Consider the following 22971-nt stretch of genomic DNA (forward strand, 5'->3'; position numbering starts at 1 on the left):
ACATCTCTCTGCCTTGCAGGCTATACCGGGCCTGGCCCAACACATCTCAGAGCAGCAAGAAACATTGGAGAAACTTACTGCAGCATTTCAAAAGCTACACTCACAGAAGATACAAGGCACAGCTTCTAACAAGGTCAGTTACAGGAGGTAACTTTAAATGCTGTACCACTGGCGGTTCCTATCTGCTTTTCCGGAGAAATCCAGAAGACCCGGGGCTTTCTGAACCAGTGCTGCATGCGCTTCACCTTACAGCCAACTTTATTTCCCACGGATCTTTCGAAGACTACCTACATCCTGTCATACTTGGATGGAAGAGCCCTGTCGTAGTCATCTACCTTGTGGGAATGCAAGGACCCTATTTTGCAGGACATAGAAGGATTTATGGACTTGTTTAAATCCATCTTTGATGACCCTGCTCGTAATTCTGTTGCCGGTTTTGCTTTGGTGGACTTGAAGCAAGGCAACAGATCACTGGCTGAATTCATTATAGAATTCAAGACTCTTGCAGCAGAACTTCGCTGGGACCCCAAGTTCAAGACTCTATTCTGCAGAGGCCTGGATACCCGCTTAAAGGACGAGCTGGCCGCTTGCCAGACACCTGACTCGCTGGACAAATTAATAGTCTTGGCCACTCAGATTGATCACTGGCTCAGAGACAAGGTGAAGGAACTCCAGCCTAAGGTGTTACTTGGGTTGAAACAGGCTAGTACTACCACTGCACCTTGGATGGTTCCAGTAAATTCTGCTGCTGATAAAGATGAACCGATGCAACTTAGTCATGGACACTTGACCTCCAAGGAGAGAAGATTTTGGAAGAAATGCGGTCTGTGCATGTACTGTGGTCAGTCCAGCCATGATGTCTCTACATGCTCCATTTGTTCAAAAGGACGGATGGGCAAAAGTCCTGCAGGAGGACTGTTCTTAGGCCTCACTGCGCCTTCTCGTATGCTCTCTCTCCCAGTCTCCTTGACCTATGGACCAGTCACGGTTCAGACTCCTGCCCTGCTGGACTCGGGGGCAGGAGGTAACTTCATTCTCAGACGACTAGTGGAATATTTGAGGATTCCTCTCATCAAGTTGAAAGATCCACTACGGTTATCCTCCATTCATGGAGAGCCCTTTCTGCGAGACGTGACTTGCCAAACTGAATCAGTTATTCTCCATACCGGAGTTCTCCATACGGAGTCGCTCTTCTTCTTTGTATTGGAAAAGGCTGTGCACCTTATCGTCCTGGGGTTACCTTGGTTGCAAGTACACCAACCCCAATTCGACTGGGCATCTCTGGATCTCTCCCACTGGGGCCCAGAATGTCATGGGAGATGCCTTAAGGAGATATCGCCTGTTATAGGCATGCCTACAACCCCAGCAGTACCGGGGTTGCCGCTCCAGTACACCCCCCTTCGGGGATATATTTTCCAAAGAAGTAGTTGATGTTCTTCCTCCACTGGAGCCCTATGATTGTGCCATAAGACTGAAGCCCAACACAGCCACCGAAGGGTAGGATGTACTCTCTCTCAGCTTTTGAGAATAAAGCAACATCGGAAAACATGGAAGAAAATCTCCAGCAGGGCTTTTCCCTACCATCAGGGTCATCAGCTGGTGCAGACTTTTGCTTTGGGGAAGAGAAGACGATACTATACCCAGTGAATGTTCTTCAATATCTCAATAACCGTATTCACAGATCATTAACCCTAGAGTATCTCTGTCATGCTCATTTCACTCGGAAGGTGTGACTGATGAGCCACAGCACATAATAGATCCAAAGAAGATATCTCTAGCAACCAGCCAGTCTGTTTCCACTGGTGATGCCACCATCTCTCATCCAGCAACTTCTACTGGAGAATCATCTTTAGAAGTGGATTTTGGACGTACCCCAACATCACCACTTCCACTGATATCTTCAGTGACATCCACAGCAGCTCAATCCATTGCTGCTATCATCAATAACACTCTGCAAGATTCTTCCAAATCTCAAGCTCCCCCTGTCATCTATGCAGAAGACGACTTAGAAATTAAGATCAAAGAGATTCTGGATGTTCGTAACAGAGGCAAGACTTATGAATACCTTCTGATTTGGGAAGGCTTTGGACCCAATTTAATCTCTTGGGAGCCTCAGACCAATATCTTGGACAAAGAGATGCTTCATCAGTTCCACCTTGCATATCCTTCTCGCTCTAAGCCTGGTACACAAAGAGATCACCCTTTGAAGGGGGGTACTGTTGCAACCGTCATTGCTCGACACCTTCACTCTACCCTCTTTACCTCTGTGGCGACTCCCTCCGGGTCTGATGGACAGCTGGCTGCCGCGGCATCTCCATGCAATCTCCCTCCGGCATCCCCGGACCAGCTCAGTGTTGCAGATCCGCCATGTTGCCTGAAGACCTAGTGCGTGTACGCGCTCTGATTGAAGTACCAGCAAGAGTGTGAACCTCAGGGCGTCCCCCTGAGATGAAGTCATCCGCTTCCAATATTTAAAGGTCTCTAATTGAGTTAGCAAGGGTAAGGGTTACACTACCTAAGCTACTCTGCCTCCTTGGACTTACCAGGGGTACCTGCTCCTCAGGGGCCTCGCTCTTTTCTTTTACTTCAGATTACAGATAGGAACTGGTACTCGCTCCTCGAGGGCCCATGTTCCTGGACACTCTGAAGATTCTCTACTGCTTGGAAGCTATCGCTGCTACAAACAATTGTAAGTTACCATTGCTCTCTCACAGCTTTCCCTGGAACCAGGTACTCGCTCCTCGAAGGCCTAAACCTTTCCAGCACCTGAGCATCCCTGACACCTTATGTGAGTTTTATCATCTAGTTCTGTTCATGAACACTGCCTACTTTGCCTACTCACTTTCTACAGTTTCTCAACAGCTCAGCCATCCTGGATTGCTGTTCCAGTAGCTGAGGGACTACAGCCCTGCCGGGCATATCAGCTCACTACTGCCACCTCTGGTGGTTTCAAAAACCTGTTTAATAAAAGAACTAATGTGTGTCTGCCTCCATACTCAAGCCTAGCCGGTGGTCCCTCTCGGGATATCCTCCTGGGGGTGTAGTCATCTGCCACCGGCCCAGGGATCCACCCACAACTATATCAGATTGCAAGTCCTCACAGAGATTCATTACAGATTATTACTCCCAGCTCTAACTCAGAGCTTTCCTAACAGACTGCTAACCTCATCTGCTTGCTCCTCCCACTAGACAGCAGATTAATAACAGATTGCTACTCCTAGCATCAGATCCTGAACAGATTGCTAACTCCTAGCTTCAGATCCTGAACAAAGGTATATTTTGTAGCCGAGAATTCCAAAGAAAATATGGGTTGCTATGGAAACTCCTGTTAAGCTACCCTCATAAACATTTCCACTGTTGTTCATGTATACTTCTACAGTCAGTCAGGAAGCTCTAGGTCTCCCTTTCGGAGCGGCCTTGGAGGGAACATGGAAAGCCATCAGGGCTCCCCTAGGGCTCGGCGCGCGGAAGGTGCACACGTGTGTACCCCCTTGCATGCACTGACCCCGGATTTTATAACATGTGCGTGGCTGCGTGCGCATGTTATAAAATTGGGCGTAGATTTGTGCGCGCTGGGTTGCGCGCATAGGTATTAAAATCCGGCCCTGTAATTGTAATTCAGTTTACTCATGGCTTTCCGAGGGCCAAACTCACCCCCAATATGCATTACACTAGGTCTAATACCATATAGGGTTCCAATCGTCTTTTTTGCTTTTTATCGGGGTTTTCTGGTTGTCATCACAGCAGTGAAGGTAGATATATATATATGCTGCTGTGATATTTTTATCTCAGAAGACTGCACTTTGAATGTCCTTTTTCATGTAAAATCTGTTATAAATTCATCATTTTTAATTGTATGTGCAAAGGGCTGTGAGGTGGAAGGGGGTATAAAGCTGTAAGTTTCACTTAGGATGCTTAATACCTTTACCCTGTTTATAGCCAGTGTGTATTCACTGAGTTACCACCTCCTTTACAGAGTATGGCGACACTTTCTATTTCAGATCAAACGAGTACTTGAGAACATTGTGGTTGCAAAGAACTATATCCACTGCTCTGTTTATATCAACATTATTGGCTGAGGTGGAGTTGAACAGCGGGTAAGAACAACTGACAACATTCTGTAATTTACAGAAAAGGCTCACTATCAGTAGGACAACGTTTTGGCGATATGGACAATTCTTGACAGCATTAAATAATTACAAATTATTATCTACATGTGTACTCTGTGTGTTACTATGACTTCCAATATTTATTGCAGCAAAATACAAGCCACCATATATTAAGTGCTCCATATGAGTAACATATGGTCCATGCACAAAACAAGAGGAACAGAAAATTAAGTCTTTTTAATCAAGCAAGATATGGATTCAATCAACATACAACATTTAAAGTCCAATTTGCAAATTTATGAAGTATATAATTATATTTCTGGTTCATGGAGAAAATGCAGCTTGATTCAATTCTCCTTGATTTCTTGGTGCAATGAAGTCCTTCAACAGGTGGGGGATTAGGAGGTGACAAATACAGGTAGTAAAAACTGGCCAAAAAAAGACTCTCCAAAATAATTAAGCAATCTTACCTGTCAGAGCAAGCACCTTGAGCTCAGTTAGGAAGCCTAGAGGAGAGATCAGAGAGCCTGAGGTGAAGTCAAGGGCTCCACTTCTACCTCAAGACTGCTAAATTTACTAGGTTCCTGATCTTAAGGGTAAGACTGCTATTATAAACTATTTTATTTAAAAAATATGAAATGTAACATTTTTCTTAGAGAGGCACTTCAACTTGATTGACTTAAAAGTGGGCATCGGAGCAGAACATTGCAAACTGGCCTCTCATAGTTCCTAACACATTTCTCCAATGGGCCTACTGGAGTGATTAAAGGGTTACTGGGTGACTGACACTTATAACAAGGTTCCAAACAATGGCGGAAAATGTTTCTTATTATTGATAGTGATGGCACTATATTTTAGCAAAGGGGTCATTTCAACTTGGCTGACTTGATTCAACAAAATTGGAATGCCTCTTTAAGGTATATTTTGTAGCTGAGAATGCCAAAGAAAATATGGGTTGCTATGGAAACTCCTATTAAGCTACCCTCGTAAACATGTCCACTGGTTCATGTATACTTCTACAGTCAGTCAGGAAGCTCCAGGTCCCCCCAGAATTTTCCATCATGCCTACAGCATAATTTATCATGCAGCACAGCTTTAAAAAAAAAAATTAAGAAACATAAGGGGAAAGCATGAGATAAATTTTATGAAACAAAAATTCAGTATTATAGCAGATCCAGAAAAGCCTTCATTCTTGATATTCTAGTGCAGTACATTTTCTAAGCCTGAAGAATTCAGACAAAATTGTCCATCATGAAAGGGCTGATCAATGTAATATCCTTAGCACAAATACCTGGCTTTTACAATGCCTTTGACAGATTTCATGCAGGAGAACAATTCCACTTAAAATATTTTTTCATGCAGGCTTCATATTTTGGCACATGACCTACCGCAAAACAAAACTGTAATTTTTGGAGGAAGGTTTTTTTTTTTTTTTACAACCCACTTTTGATTATGGCATAATGCAGATCACTGCTGGGCTCTCTCCCAGAAAAACATTGACATTTCCCGCTATTAAAAGTATTTGCAAAAGTCTTTCTTCCAGAAAAAGAAAGAAAAAAAAATCTGAACCTGGAGCTCTCTGTACAGTTCCTTATAAAGATCACTATATGTACAGCCAAAATTTACACAGTGAGCTCTGAAACGTCCAGCACTTTTCCACTGATTATACAGCAGTTAAAGGAGTGGGTGGCACTGAGAAAGCAAAGGAAAACCCCACAAAAGCATTCTGGCCACTGTAAAAGAGGGAAGAAACAAGGCACTTTTAAGTAACTAACAAGCAACATTCACATGATTCCTTAAAGCTGTCCCATGGGAGCAAATGTCCAAGATAATAAGCAAGCAAAGTACAGAAAGGCACTACATATGACCCCCACCCAAGAACAGCTAATGGCCAACTGACCTTGGCACATAGAGGACTCATTATTCCTATAAAGTGCATTGCTTGGCTTAGTACATTATGAAAACAACCAGGCTGTAATGAGCTTCATTCATTCCTATTGTATCTGGAAACAAATAGATTCTAGATTCTAACTACTTGAGAATGGTGGGGTGCCAAGACAAATATGGCTTTGTGTGTCTTTTTTTTCTCCACACAGAGTTCAAGCATTTTCTTATAAACTAGGATACATACGTCACACAACTGGTCTGCAATAGTGTAAAGACAGAGGTAGTGGCTGAGATGAGGCAAGTTTGTTCATGTGGAGAATACGGTAAAGGTAGTTACAGACTTTAAAAGATGCATTCTTGAACTACAGTCAGTGAAGCACACCACACTGCGTGAGTGTAATTCCGTGTGTCTGGTACAGCCGCCCGTGCTTCTTGTAAAAAAAAAAAAAATTCAAAGCTGGAGGCCAATCCAACCATTCCATTTCCTGGATACTTTGAGTCCGAGTTATATCCAGGGCCACACCTTCTGTTGCACAAGGAGCTTCACAGGCCTAAAAAACCTCAAATCCGTTATTGGGATAGGCCCAATTATTTTTGTATCGCTAAAGTACCCTGGCACAGTAGAAGCTCTGGATTTGGACTGAACCCTTTGTGGTTCCGTCTTCAGGGTTCATTCACTAAAATTCCAGAAGAGTCAAATTTATCATTCTAAAACCAATGATAGCTCTAACTGTCCTGCACTGTACATGGCTACCCCTGGGTGTCACAGGCCGTGGACGGGTCTAGTTTCTCAGTATTCGCACAAAGTTTAGACGGGAACTATATTTTCATATAACAGTTTCAAATGAATGCAGCAGTACTACTTCTATTTCAATAATTCTGTTAGCAGTTAGAACATGCAAAGGCAGAGGGGTAAAGGGAAGTTTTTGAAGGCTTAACTATCCCTTCTCCCAATGTAGATCATTATGAATGCAGGTAAACAGGGGCACTGGCACCGTCAAACCCACTGCCCATGCCTGTCTGAGAGATTCAAGGTATGAATGGTGGTGAGCCATCTCAGCAGAGATTTAAAAGTAAGAGCCTATGGTGATTATAATGAAAAGCATAAATCTTCTTTCAAATTATTGTAAAAAATTTGGGGGAAGTAGGGAGGAAAACGAAGCCATCAAACTAGAAGAACACAGGTAAGAAATAAAGACACTATTTTGAACAAACTGTGTACTAGTGCTGCTTTAAAAGCAGAAAAAGGTTACTCTGACCCGAAGGTCTGGAGCTGATCATCACTGGACCTCATGGGCCAGGTAGTGTTTAGTGTTTTACACATTTGTATAAGAAGCTGATAAATCAAACTCTTTCCCATCCATTAAAAGAAAATTCTCCACATAACAGAACAGGATTCCCTATCCCAAGTGTGGAAGTAATGCAAGCAATGATTAACAACATGGTTTTTGCCATTATACACTGGCAAACACAAATACCATTTAAGCACAATATTAAAGGATTTGCATATTTACATCTAGCCCTAATTAGATCTTTTAATATATTAAATGTGAAGCCCAAGTAAGGCTGAATCAAAAGCAGCAATGAATATATTTCCTACGTCAATAATTTATATGATTTGTATGTAAACATCCACCGTGTGCAGTCCCACACTTGGCTACAAATGGCCTTTAGCTATGATTTGTCACGCAACAACCCACAGCAGGTACAATCAAACTGCTGAAGGTAACGGCAACGGCCGCGCAACCTCAGTCTTCATCATCAGGATATGCCACTTCAGCTACTTCAATCTCCGGCACAGAGTTCCCAGGCACGGACGCACTCCAGCATGCCGCATGATTATCTTTTTCAAAACTGCAAATAAATAAATAAATAGATAAATAAGAGAAATGGATACTTCAGCCCAATTCTTGCACTAGACTTTGAAATGTTCTCACCAAGCTATGCTCATGTCATACCTATCCACCCACAGCTGACATGCTGATGGCTGTGTGTGTGTTGTCTCTCTCAAACGAGGACTGGGGTAGGGGGAGGAAAGTGTCAACATTTATTTACACATCATCTCATGCAGATTTAATAACCATGGCCTTTGCCTTCTAGCAATATAAAATCCTGCATCCCTGATGGTTTTTTATATCCTATCAGAAAGGTGCATGGAGCTGTCCAGAGCTAAACAAACTGCTTTAGAGCAGGCCATTTGGAGGCAAAGGATCATTGCCTTGGTATTGCTTTAGTCACAAGGTAATTATTTACATGGAACTTTTTTTTTTTAATAAAAGCATCTGAATAGTGTGTCCCTGATTAGTCATGTGAGCTCCTGGAAGCCAAGCTGCAGAAGCTTTTGACAGCTTCTAAAACTCAAATGTATTTTCCACCATTAGGTAGCATAGCAGCTGTTAGAAATGGACCTCCTCTGCTTCATTTATTTTATTTATTTGAGTGTTTTATATACTGTCGTTCCATGTGAAAAACACTAGTTCACAATGGTGTACAGGGTTGGCACTCACAAATGTTAAGATGAGTTACAGAGATAGGCATGCACACAGATGAACAAGGTAAACATACTAAAACTAAGGGTGTACTACATAGGCAGACACATAAGAAGAAACAATATGTCATTGTGGTCAGATAAAAGGGGGGTTGAGAGAAAAGGGGGGTATAGTTTATGACAAACTTTGGATATCTGAGTCAAGGTGAAAAAATGTTGGATATCTGAGTCAAGGTGAATTGGCTGAATCAGCCAAACATAAGCAATAGTGAATAGCCATGTTTTCAGTGAATAGCTTCATGTTGATAGCATGCAGATATCAGGCAAAGGACAACTCCCGAAAAGGGAGAAGGGAGAGCTGCATGACTCCATTCAGATGCTGTCCTTGGAAAACAAAAATGATAAATGATTACACTTTCAGCAAAAATATACATACTGAATAAATTCATACTGGTGGGCTTTGTTAGGCACTTAACAGGGTACTAAAGTAAAATCAACACTAAATTTCTTTTAAAAAGGGGACTATGACTTTTTTTTGGAACAAGAAAATTAGAAAGGGAGAGACCTGCAGGCCTGCTGACAAAAAATTAGTTGGCAATTTTGCATCTGAAGTCATCTAACTTTGAGCAGCTAGGACAACCTGAGACCTTCCTCACACACAGATTATCCATACCTACCAGGATAGAGATTGAAGGTTGGGATGAAGGACAGTAACATGGGCTTCATTGCTGGCAAGGCTCCTAACTTGATCGCTATCTTTATTATGGGAGTGACCCAAACATTGTCTTGGACAATAGGGAATGAGGAATGTACCATTCCAAACATCTACCCAAATACTTGCGAGTGCTGTCATATTCTTTTTCTTCTGTATATGAATATGGTCTAAACAGCTTCAAGCAATGGTGAATATGAGAAGCATTACAACCAAACTGATTTTACATCCAACTGACCCAAGGTCAAATTCATGGTTGCATGGCATTAAAAACACAATGTGCTATACACCCCTAAAATCAGAAAACTCTGATTTGATATGTGCCATAAGAATCTGTACGCTTTCCCTGAGGCGCTCCCATAAAAACGCAGAACCTAGCAGAGTTATGTGCTCTTTTGCAGCTCTCAGATACACTCAGGGAAGATCTTGCTATCTTCTTCAAAGAGAAAGATCTTGCTATCTTCTTCAAAGAGAAAGATCTTGCTATCTTCTTCAAAGAGAAAGTATCTAACCTACTTAAACCACTCCTGGATCAGAAAAAAACTTCCCCCCAACCTCCTCTCTCAACTTCCAATCCTCTTCAGATTTCAAGCCTTGAAGCCTTCGAGCCAGCATCCACTATAGAGATTGAAAATATTCTAAAAAAACTTAAACCTGCATCCCACCCGCTTGATTCGATTCCTGCTAATATGCTCATTGCTGGCGCCAAAGCTATTGCTAAGCCCATTGCTCAAATCATTAATGCCTCCCTCACACAGGGCTTAGTGCCAACCCCACTCAAACTCGCTATACTAAAACCCCTTCTAAAAAAGCCTAACCTCTCTCCGGAAAATCCAGCCAACTTTCGGCCTATAGCCAATCTCTCATTTATAGCTAAAATCCTAGAAAGATTAGTCAACCATCAACTCTGCGAATTCCTGGACGATAACAACATTCTCGCCACAACACAATTTGGATTCCGCAAATCCCGACGCACTGAATCCCTTCTCATTTCTCTAACCGACAATATTCTCTTAAACCAAGAGAAAAAACACCCTTGCCTATTGATCCTCCTTGACCTCTCAGCGGCGTTTGACACTGTCAACCACAAGATCCTCTTAGACCGTCTAGCAGAGATTGGTATCAAAAACACAGCACTCAACTGGTTTAAATCCTTCCTACAAGACAGGTTCTATAAAGTTAAGATAAACAACTATGAATCTCAACCGATCAGTTCTAACCTTGGTGTCCCTCAAGGATCCTCTTTATCCCCAACCTTATTCAACATTTACCTGCTCCCACTCTGTAACCTACTTTCTAAGCTAAATCTAACCCACTACCTTTATGCGGACGATGTCCAAATACTTATTCCTATCACCAAATCCTTGCAAGAAACACTTCACTTTTGGAATTCATGCTTCCTCTCCATATCCAATCTCCTTGCTGATCTCTGTCTAGTTCTGAATACCAACAAAACGGAATACCTCCTAATCACCCAACAAGGCAACTACCAACTCTCCAACACTCATTCTTCGGCACCACCTCCTCTTTCTACCCAGGTCAGAAACCTAGGAGTCACCATGGATAACCTACTGAATTTCAAAAGTTTTATCAGTAACACAGTGAAAGAATGCTTCTTCAAACTCCAGGTTCTAAAAAGACTCAGACCTTTATTGCACCCCCAGGATTTCAGATCAGTTCTGCAAGCAATCATATTTTCTAAAATTGATTACTGCAACTCCCTTTTACTTGGACTCCCTGATATCTCCCTAAAACCGCTACAAATGCTCCAAAATGCCACTGCCAGGATCTTAACTAAAGCAAAAAAAAGGGACCACATAACACCAATATTAAAAAATCTCCATTGGCTCCCTATAAAACACAGAATCACCTACAAAACCCTTTCATCCATTCATAAATCCATTTACAAAGCCTCATACCTAGACCTCAGGATCCCATTCCAGCTACATACTTCCTCCCGTCCACTGAGAACTGCGCAAAAAGGCTCTCTGAAAACCCCTCCACTTAAAATTTCGTCAAACAAAAGAGCCTTCTCCACTGCAGGTCCGATCCACTGGAACTCTCTACCATCAGATCTTAGGCTTGAACAATGCCCCCTCACTTTTAAAAAAAGACTTAAAACTTGGCTTTTCTCTCAAGCCTACGATTGAGTACTATCCACAAATCCCTCCTCCAGGTCTATGCCATATAATACCTCTTAGCTCAACAACTAAAGAATTAATTTTCCAATCCCTCATCTATTTTGCAGATATCTTATTCATAACTGATTCATTTTAATCGCCTGTATATAACATGTCTATTACTACTGTTGTTGTTTTAATGTTATTTGTTATTAGTATTTATTCAATTTTCTCCAAGTTCATTTTCCTGTTCCATGTAAGACTCGCATGTTAAGTCACTCCAATGTTATATGTAAACCGAAATGATTAGCAACATTGTTGCTAGAATTTCGGTATATAAAAAATGTTAAATAAATAAATAATAAAAAAGATGGATTTTAAAGGGCATGTGGGAACCGTGCTTCAAGAAGAAAGCCTCTAAACCATATAGAGGCTAGCATTCAAAACCGAGCTTTGAATATATCACTCCACTGTACACATTTGTTGTGTGTGCACAAAATTCACCCACAAAAAAAACTGGCAGCAATGGAGGTGTTCCGGAGCCAGGAACACATATATTCAGCACTGTCTGAGTGAAGTTAATCTGGTTGGAAAAATCAGTCCCAACTTTATCCAAGTACATTGAGGGGGAGACCTGTGTGTATAAGTCCAGCTGAATATCAAGGGATAAGTTACATGTGTAACTTTCCCTAGATAAATTTGCGGTTTGTCACATCACTGAATATTGACCTTGAATTTTTTTTTTAAGTACTCTTTTAGTATTCAAGCTCAGGAGTGGAGGAGAAGGCTAATGGGCTGAGAACCAAGGAAACGTAGGGTTAAATCCTGCTCTTCTCTACTGACACTCCTTCTGACTTTGGACAAGTCTCCTCACCCTCCATTGCCTTAGGTAGCACCTTAGATTGTAAGTTTTCTCTCGGGCAGGGACCTACCTACTGTATCTGATTTGTAACACGCCTTGAACATGGGTCTGGAAATGTGAGTAATTAAATTACAAATCAGAACTGGCCTCTATTGGGCTGTGGCACCATGATTCTTCATTCTGAATTACCTGGTGGTTTTCCCTTCCCATCTAGTACACCCATTGTAGTGACAGTCCTTGGCCCAGGGCCATACACACAACAGCTCCTTCCAGAATCCAGTATATGTGCACCCCATCTCTGGCACTAGGTGTCACTTTTGTGTGATGGCTGAGACTCTCTCATTTCATAGGCTGTGAACACTGCCTCCAAGAAAAAAAGCTTTTTATTCATAAATTATTTTCTCCTTTAGAGGCATGAACCTTTTCTTCCGTCGATAAACAAAAATGAATTAGCTGTGACATGTGTGGACATTATCCAGTGACACCAAATGGATTTCTCTTCCCAAGCTAGCAGAGCTTTTTTTTCTACTGAGCATGAGTGGGAATTCCCTCTTGGGCGTTATCTCTTGAGCATTCTCAGTCAAACATGTACCTCTATTTTTCTTATTTTTTCTATCTAAAAGTTGCCTCACTGCTTCAGCAGTCCTTCAAACAGCACTTTTCAGTGTTGCCTTAAAAAAAAAGAAAAGAAAAAAATATATTTTCCTCACATCAGGAAAGAAGGCAGCCACAGTGAATGGTTTTAATGATTGTATTTGCAGCAGAAAAATGTCCATTACAGATGGGCATGAGCTTTGTTATATTTGCCTGGATCTTGACCATGACTAGGGTAATTGTTATAACTGTGGATGTATGTTCCCACGTCCACAGAAGGAAAGGACCTAAAACAAAAATGAAGAAACTGTGAAAGATTCAGGTGAACCATATCAGCCCTCCCGCCAAAGCACAGTTTTGTCTGTTTTGCTGGGAAGGGAGTTGAGCAGGAACTCCTCCAAAATATCTCCACCACTGGCAGAACAGGCCAAATCCTCGGGGTCAGGTAGACATAGCAGACATGCATCGAAAAAGAAGAGGTGCCAGTCTATGGAACCCTCGGAGCACTCTGCATCAAAAAGGCATAGACGCTCAAGTGTATTGGCTCCGTTGACACAGTCGATACACAGAGCTGCATCAGTGTCATTACCACCACTGTTTTTGGGTTCTTGTCAGGTTCTTATGGCCTGGATTGGCCACTGTTGGAAACAGGATGCTGGGCTTGATGGACCCTTCGTCTGACCCAGTATGGCATTTTCTTACGTTCAAGGACTCTGCTCAGTCACCACCTTCATCACTGGAGTCCTGGATTAACATTCCTTCTCCTCTGGGCTCAGAAAAGGGTATGATGGGGATACTATCTAACCTTCCTTCAGAAATTCTGGAACAATCGTCTCCCCCAGAAGGCCTTTCCTAGTCCAAAGTTTTGGACATGACATGCTGTATTTCTTATGCCTATTCTTACCATTGTAAAATCAACAAACAGATTAAACAAAGTTTTTGGACAAGCTGGTCAATAAATGTACAGAAGGACAAAATCCCTCGCACAAATGTTATGGGTCTCCCTCCAAATGCTGGAAATCCAGTGAAGCCAGCAGCTCTGCTGATCCATCAAATCATACAAGAATTAGAATGAGAATGTTGTAAAATTCTGTTACCTGAATCCCAGTATCAAGGAAACTAGGCTTTAAGTACAGGGTACAAAAATCTCCATTGGAATTGTGCAACTACCCCATCATTCTGCGTGGTAGAATCAGTTCTAAAGAAAGTGAAGAAAACTAGAATATTCTCAAATACTTTGCCAGGTAAGGATTCCCAGCATCTAGACAATTTTTTGGGGAAAAAAAAAGTTTTTTTCACAGCTTCATATTAACTGCAAGGATCTCTAACAACCAATTCTACATGGTCTAATACTTACATGCCTGAATACAAAGGCTGAAGCCCTTTCTTCTGGCCAGAGATACTGGCATCACATACCCTTAACCACTTTTAGATGCTGAAGAATGTATACACCATCTGATTCATTCTATGAGACGGTTTGACACTACTGCATGTTCTTCCTTAGCCTCCATCAGACAGCACTGCAAGCCTGGTTCAGAGCCAGTAGCCTTCGAGACAATGTCCACGAAAAGTTGGCGGATGTGTTCTGCCTCGGTGACAACCTCTTTGGAGAAACGCTCAGGGAAACAGTGGCACAAATTAAAGAACAGAATATAGCGCTACGTTCCCTCTACACGGTACCAGAGCAACCATCTTTTGCAAGGCAGCCTTACTACTCTCATAAAAGGCAATACTTTCAGAGACGCCCCTTCCGGCACTTCCAACTTTAACAGATGCCACCTCTACTTCCGCAGAACCAACAACTTCCATTTGGTTCAGACAACGTGAATGCCATCAGCAAAAAGTCTCTCAAAAAATCCAGCTCAAACCTAGACAAAGATTTTCATCACTTTTCAAACCCAGTAACTAGCCACTTCTATAGGAGGGAGAATCCAGCACTACCTGGAGGAGCGGCACAAGATCACGGAAGACTACTGGATTCTCAGAATTGTGCAGTCTGGATACTGCTTGCCTTTCTCCTGTCTTCCCATACTCCCTCATCATGCAGACTTCAATGTGGATCCTTCTCACTTAATGCAACTCTGCCTGGAGGTGCAGTCCCTCATTGATCAGTGGGTGATAGAACCTATTCGTGATAGAACCTATTATTTCCAATCTACTGTATATGGCCAAAGGTTCTACTCCCGCTACTTCCTCATCCTCAAGAAATCTGGAGGACTGAGACCCATTCTGGATTTAAGACAAGCACATACTCCAAGAGAATTCAAAATTAATTTCCTCCATATGATCCTCCCTTTCATCCAGAAGGGGGAATAGATGTGTGCACTCGATTTAAAGGCTGCATGTACTTATATTCCTATCCATCCCTTCCACTGGCATTACCTGCACTTTATAGTAAATGCTACCCACTACAAATTCAAATGCTCTCCTTTGGCCTATTATCAGCACCGAGGATCTTCACAAAGTGCCTCTCTGCAGTAGTAGCACATGTATGGTGATAGAGCATTCAAGTCTTCCCTTACCTGGATGACTGGCTGATGACAGAAATTTCCCAGGAAGCAATACTAACCTTGTTGCAAATATTTATTTTTATTTATTTATAACCTGCCTAAGCCAAAAGCTCTAAGCAGTGTACATAAAAACACACAAAATCAAAATCAGAAAAACACAAAGGATAAAGACACACACATGCTCCAAGATATTACCATCTAGCCTGAACAAAATAACAGCACATACTTGCATGCTCTAGGATACAGCCATCTAGCCTGTTCAAGAGGCATCAGATAAAGATATTCAGAAACACCTTCCAGAAAAAAAGTTTATAACATGCTCTTAAATGACTTAGTGCAGTCAATCAGCCACAAGAGTTCCAGAGTGATGGTGTTGCAACTGAAAATGCTTGCTTCCTGGTATCTATTCTTTTGCAGGCCCTGGGATTCCTAATCAATTTCAAGAAATCAACTCTAATTCCCACTCAGAGAATCAAGTTCATTGGAGCATGGATAGATTCTCTACAGGGCAGAGCATTTCTTCTCTTAAATTGAGTGACCACTCTCAAGTCACTAGCATACAGACTGATGCACACACATCAGTCGACAGCCAGAGATGTAATGGCTGTTCTCAGCCACATGGAGGCAGCTATCCATGTGTTTCCTCTAACTCGCCTACACATTGTTATGCTCAAGCTTGTGAACCCTTGGGCAGATGGGAGGATGGAATACCTTAGGAAGAGGATCCGTAGGTTCTCCCGTCGGGTGGCGAGGCAGGAACGGAAGGCACTGGAGACAGAGGAGTCGTGACATCGAAGAAAGGAAGTATGTCTTCGCCACTGGAGGTCCGCGGTCCCCCCAGGAGGAGCCTGTAGGGACCCAGACCGCTGGGAATTAGGTGGACCTTTGAGAGGTCAAGAAGTTTGGTGCAAGGGCTGACTGGAGCTTCACCCCTGGAAGCCTGCGGTCCCCCTGGGAGGAGCCCGTAGGGACCCGGGCCGCTGGGACTTAGGCGGGCCCTTGGAGATGATGGTCAAGGAGGAGTCCGAAGTCAAGTGCCAGAGGGTTTTCACTTACCATTCCAAGGTCACACACCGAGGGATCACCACTTGCCAGCCCGAAGTCACACACCAGAGAATCACCACTTGCCAGCCCGAAGTCACACACCAGAGAATCCCCACTTGCCAATCCGAAGTCAATACCAGGAAACACCGCTAGCCGATCCGAAGTCAATACCAGGAATCACCGCTAGCCGATCCGAAGTCAGGAACCAGGAACACCAAGATGAAACAGGAACAAGGATCCAAAGCACAAGAACTCACCAAAGCAAGCAAACCTGACTAACCACGGACGTTGCCAAGTCAAAGAATGAGCAGAGGAAGCCTCCCTTTATACTTCCTCTGCTCTGGATCATTGGAAGCAGCTGAAGGTAATTAAAGGGCTTAGGTCCCTTTAATTCTAGTGAGGAGGCATGGCCTCGCGCCTAAGATGGCGGCGGCCATCTTGTATCTCGGGCCGCGGAGGAAAGCCGCTAGCTGCCGCAAGGGAGGAGCAAGGATGGCTCCTGACCCGGTGGCCAGCCCGGAGGCCTGCGCCAACGCGCGGGGGCACCGGGCACATGCAGCAAGTCAGTCTGCCCTGATGCCACTGCCGCGGCCGCCACGGCTCAGGTAGGGGGGCGCGCCCACGGACGGCCGTGGAACACAACACACATATGACATTTACATTGGGATCTTTGATCGCAATGGGACAGGCTCACTCAGCCTCTGACTAGAAAAATGCAGATTTTGAGAGAAATATAATAGGATCTATACTGGTGGCTAGAACCTTTCATTCTTAAGAGGAGCCTCCATTAAGCTTCACCCCCTCACCAAGTAACGTTGTTGAAGGATGCCTCCACAAGAGGGTGGGAACCCCACACTAGCCCTTTCCAAACTCAAAATACTTGGTCATTCCACAAAAAGACAGTTTCAAATCAATCTCTTACAATTGAGAGTGATAAGATATGCTCTAATAACTTTATCAAATGCTCAAGGAAAAGACCATTGTTATTCAAACTGACAACCAGGTCACCATATTCTATGTAAACAAACAAGGAGGAAAGCAGGACAAAATGTAGTGATCGGTATAATCAGGGATTCTTTATTGGTGTTAGCCCGACTCTGGCCGAGTTTCGCTCTCGCAGGAGCTGCCTCAGGGGCTACTACAAGAAGAATATTAATTGGAATTACACATGACTGACATACATATACATTGACAGATAAACATAAATATGTGTTAATACATATAAAGTGTCAACAACTTAAAAAATGTCACCAACTTAAAAAATATAAAATATGTATAAAATGATAAACATATATAAATACTAACAATAATTAAAAACAAAACACACATCGGAGCGGCCTCGGAGGGAACTTTCCTTCCGCCTCCCCCACCTTCCCCTACCTAACCCATCCCACCTCTGTCGCAGGCGTTACGCCTGCTCGAAGCAGGCGTAACTTTGCACGCACTGGGCCGGCTGCTGTGCGCCGTGTTTCGGTCCGGGGGCTGGTCCGGAGGCCACGGCCACGGAACGCCCCCGGGCCGAAATCATGCTCGCGGCACCGCCCCCGGATGTTGCGCCAACCGCGTCATGCCCCCCCGACACCCCCCCCGATGATGCGCCGTCCACGTCAAGCCTCCCGACACGCCCACCCCAAGAAAGCCCCGGGACTTACGCACGTCCCGGGGCTTTGCGTGCGCCGGAAGCCTATGCAATATAGGCTCGGCGCACGCAGGGGGTTTTAAAAGGGTTATGCGCGTAACCATTTTAAAATCCGGCCCATAGTGGTCTTACCTTAGTCACGTACTTGAAAGAAAAAAAGTTGGTGGTGAATTTAGAATGTTTATATACAATCCTCGCGATGACATTGATGGCGGTCCCGCCAAAAGTTCAACTGGTGCTCGACGCACCGATTTAAGGAACATAGCATCTTTCATGATTTGGTAGTGATTCTGTTTTTGAATACGTCCGTAGTTGCAGTTTTTTCTATTAGTTATCTCATACCTTACTCAGTGAGCATTGCCGCTAAAGTTCTTTTAACATGTCACCTGTGGCTGGCATACTTACACGAATGACTATACAGTTACTATTATCTTTATAATATTCTTAGTTTAAACAGACCCGCTGTCACTTACCAGATTACATTCACAGCTGAGTGGCATAATTAGCAAAGTTGAACTTTTGGCGGGACCGCTATCGATGTCATCGCGAGGATTGTATATAAACATTCTAAATCACACCACCAACTTCTTTTCTTTCAACTACGTGACTAAGGTAAGACCACTATATGTTTAAGGTACTTATTTTTGCTTTTCACGATCGTGGTTTGAAAATGCTGCAGCTTTTTTTCAATATATGACTGGGTCTCGATGCACCGATTTAAGGAACATAGCATCTTTCATGATTTGGTAGTGATTCTGTTTTCGACTACGTCCGTAGTTGCAGTTTTTTCTATTAGTTATCTCATACTTCATTTTGGGTTAACCACAGCATGATTCAAAAATTATGCCGGCACCTGACGCCATTCATCAAGCCCACAATACAACTATATTGAGCTGCATTGGTACCTTACTCAGTGAGCATTGCCGCTAAAGTTCTTTTAACATGTCTTAGTATAAACAGACCCACTGTCACTTACCAGATTACATTCATGGTTTTGTTTCAGATACTTACTGCACTAAGAGTGCCATTTGTTTTTTCAAAAAACATCAATCACACTCCAATTGGCAAATTACTGTCTCCACGTGGAGTCAAATTTCCAGTAAGTGCAAAGATTATGTATATTATAGATTGTTGCTTTGTTGCAAGTTTAAAAAAAATGTTTTCAATTTTTTCATTTTTCTTATTTTAGTGCTGGCAGTAAATAATTTTTTAATATTTTTAATTTTTTAATATTGTTACTCTTATGTTGATTTTTTGATAATTTTTTAATTTTTATTTTAGTGTCTTATCCCACTTTGTTTTCATTTTTTAACCTTTTATATGGTTTTATTTGCCAAAAAAAATTAATTTTTAACGTAAAATTTTATGTGAGCATGTGTACATTTCCCATATAACATTATGCGTTGTTTCCCAGTAATTCAAATTGATATGATGTGAAGTTTTCATATTATTCATGTGAGATAATACAAGCAACCATTGGTACAGGTACTTAACATTATACAAGTCCTCCCCTTTATATACTTTCTCCTGTTTATACCACGCCCTTTGATCTTATACTTACATACAGTTTTTGCATGTCATGGCTATAAGTTCCACAAGGTCACGTAGTAAATGTTAATCACACAATGTTACAATATGTGTACACAAATGTGTGGTTTGTTTTTAATTATTGTTAGTATTTATATATGTTTATCATTTTATTCATATTTTACATTTTTTAAGTTGGTGACATTTTTTAAGTTGTTGACACTTTATATGTATTAACATATATTTATGTTTATCTGTCAACGTATATGTATGTCAGTCAAGTGTAATTCCAATTAATATTGTTCTTGTAGTAGCCTCTGAGGCAGCTCCTGCGAGAGCGAAACTCAGCCAGAGTCGGGCTAACACCAATAAAGAATCCCTGATTATACCGATCACTACATTTTGTCCTGCTTTTCAGCATTATTGATCGGCTTACGATTTGTTTCTTGGAACAAACAAGGAGGCACAGGGTCATGGACTTTTTGCCTAGAAGTGTTAAAGATATGGGAATAGACAACCAAATATCATACCAATACAATTGGCCCAAACTGTCTGCATCAGTGGCTCATCTATGAGCTGTACCTCTTGAAGATGTCTGCAAAGTTGCAACATAGTTGTCAGGATACACTTTTACATCCCATTACTGTATGGACAATTTATCAAAGGATAACAACCAAATATCATGCAAGCAACCAATCTTCTGGGAATCTCCATCATGTTAGCTGATTACTTCAGCAGAGTCTTTAGACCACATGAATGGTCTCTACACCAATCAATAGCCAACAAGTTATTCTATCTATGGGGTCTCCCCGTGATAGACCTAACTGATTCAAAACAAAATAAAAAACTAAAAAAAAAATTGTTTTCATTCTTCTTAGCAAATGCTTTTCGGCTAGACTGGAATCCTGATCTCCCATATACCTTTCCACCGATATCCAGAACAATGCAAAAAGTACTCAAACTCAGGTCCCATCCTCATTGCTCCAGCCTGGCCCAGACAAGATTGGTTTCCATATCTAGTGCAACTATCCAGCAGTCCTCCGATCCATCTCTTATCAGATGTGATGTTGTTAACCCAAGGAAGACACCTGTTTTATCTAAATCTACCATCCCTCAATCTTACCAAAGGAAGTGTATGACATCATAGTATCTATATAACATCATAGTATCTGCAAGGAACTCAACTAGGAGAGCCTATGGTTTTAAATGGAAAAGATTTTATGCATGTTGTTAGCAAAACACCTTAGATCCATTCTCATATGAACCCAAAGACTTGCTCAAGTACTTGCTTCTTCTGACTATTTTGGGACTTAGCGCTTCATTAGTGAGAGTACATCGCAGCGCTATAGCCACTTACCATACTCAGATTGAGACTAAAGCTATCTCCACTCATCTGTTAGTGTCCCAAGTTCATGAAAGGTTTATGGCAGATAAAACCTCCACTTGCAAAACCATCTGTTTCATAGGATCTAAATGTGTTCCTTGAAAATGCCATTCAAACTGTGTTTCTCAAGTCCCTAACATGGAAAATACTCTTCCTGGTAGCAATAACATCAGCCAGAAGGGTCAGTGAACTTCAAGCTCTAGTTCACTCTTCAGCTTGCATGCAATTCTTCCACATTAAGGTAATGCTCTGCACCCACCCAAAATTTCTACTGAAAGTAGTATCAGCTTTCCATATTACTCAAGCCATCATATTCCCTATCTTCTTCCCAAAGCCACATGCACATGAAGATAAAAAAGGCCTCCACACCTTGGACTGTAAGGTCCAAAAGAAGGACTTGGCCAGATCGTCAGTTTCGCAGCTCTAGGTCCCTTTTGATCCTAACCGACCAGGCATAGCAGTGGCCAAACGAACATTGTCCGATTGGCTAGCAGACTGTATTGCATATTGCTATACTCTAGCAGGCATCCAGATTACGAACTCTATCAAGGCTCACCAAGTGAGAGCCATAGCTGTAACAGTGGCTCATCTATGAGCGACCTCTCAAAGGTATCTGCAAAACTGCAGCTTGGCTATCAGTATACACCTTTACATCCCATTACCATTTGGACAAGTTATCAAAGGATGACAGAAATTTGGACAAGCCGTTTTGCATAGCTTGTTCACCCAGTGGTCTATTCTCCTTGGTGGGTTTGCTGCAACCCTCAGCTTGCGATTCTCCCCATATCATGGCTAATTCAGCCCTGCTTACTGACAGACAATACAGGTTTGCTTTCCGTAAATAGTGTTTTCCGTAGATAACAGAATGAATTAGCCATGCTAAATACCCATCTGCTTCTCTGGAGAGTCGACTACCTATCTAGAATAGCTCTTAAGTTGACTGAGGGAGCTCATGAGACAATGCCCAAATGGGAATTCCCACTCATGCTCAGCATAGCAAAAGCTCTACTAGCTTGGAGAGAGAAGTCCATTCGGTGTCGCTGGATGACACCACTCACATGTCATAGTTAATTCATCCTGCTATCTATAGAAAACATTATTTACGATAAGCAATCCTGCTAAACTTTAGTATTGTACATCAGTCTTAGAAAGGAATATTTCAAGTAGGCCAACTTTGGAATCAGCCAAGATGAGGTGAGGTGACTGTACAATTATTGCATGGGTGATTTCTAACTTTCCTGTAAACTCTAGGAACCTGCAGTTTTCTTTGCATGAGATGAGTCACTAATAAGTCAAAAATATAAAAAAATAAAATTTTTGGTCTGTAAAAGTCTCCCATCTTAAGAAAGCATACTTGCAATTTTTCAAGTCACAACTGTTTATAAGTAATGTATGAACTTAAAAGATTGTAATTGTTCAAAAAGTAGGGAAAGAATGAGAGATGTCTTTCACAAAATGGGAAAGAAAAAGAAGGGCAGAGTGGAGGTGATTGAGCAGAGGAGTCAGGGGAGTCATAGAGATGGAAAAGAACCAAGAAAGAGGAGCAATTTCTGTCAAATAAAGTAGGGTTTCTCAGACCGGTCCCAGAATACCTTCTAGCCAGCCTGGCTTTCAGCCTATTCACAAAGAATATGCATGAAAGAAATTTGCATGCACTCTCTCCATCTCATGCCTATTCACTGTGGATAACCTGAAAGCCAGGTGGCTAGAGGTTACTTCAGGACCAGCTTGACCAACAAACGGGCTGATACAGTAAAGTGCGCTCTGGTGGAGCACACTGTTAGCTCGCATTTGGCCGCGCGTTTTTGATGCCCTATTTTTACCCCGTATGCAGTAAGGGGTAATAGCGCGTCGAAAATGCGCGGCCAACCCCCCAGCGAAGCCACACGTTTTACTTTCAGAAATTAATGCCTGCCAAAGGAGTTAATTTCGGCCGGCACCAGGAAAGTGTACAGAAAAGCAGAAAAAACTGCTTTTCTGTACACCCTCCGACTTAATATCATAACAATATTAAGTCAGAGAACCCCCCCCCAAAAAAAAAATTAAAAATTAAAAAAAAAAAATCTGCCCGCGGGTTGGAAGACAGACACTCAAT

At 42.3% G+C, this 22971-nt stretch overlaps 1 protein-coding gene across 2 annotated transcripts in view; it reads right to left on the minus strand.

The window, feature by feature from the left end:
- Positions 1–4331: 4331 nt before the first annotated feature.
- Positions 4332–22971, minus strand: part of SNX16 (sorting nexin 16) — a 74344-nt gene continuing 55704 nt past the window's right edge. The window contains exons 8-9 of one of the 2 annotated variants that reach the window (XM_029591570.1): positions 7955–8014; positions 4332–7850 (exon numbers count right to left, since the gene is read on the minus strand). In XM_029591570.1, coding sequence (XP_029447430.1) covers positions 7745–7850; positions 7955–8014 — 166 coding nt within the window. In that variant the 3' untranslated portion in view covers positions 4332–7744. The remainder of the gene's footprint in view (positions 7851–7954; positions 8015–22971) is intronic. The other variant, XM_029591571.1, reaches the window with a different exon arrangement.

This window comes from Rhinatrema bivittatum, chromosome 2 (assembly GCF_901001135.1).
Source record: "Rhinatrema bivittatum chromosome 2, aRhiBiv1.1, whole genome shotgun sequence".
Taxonomy (NCBI): Eukaryota; Metazoa; Chordata; class Amphibia; order Gymnophiona; family Rhinatrematidae; genus Rhinatrema; species Rhinatrema bivittatum.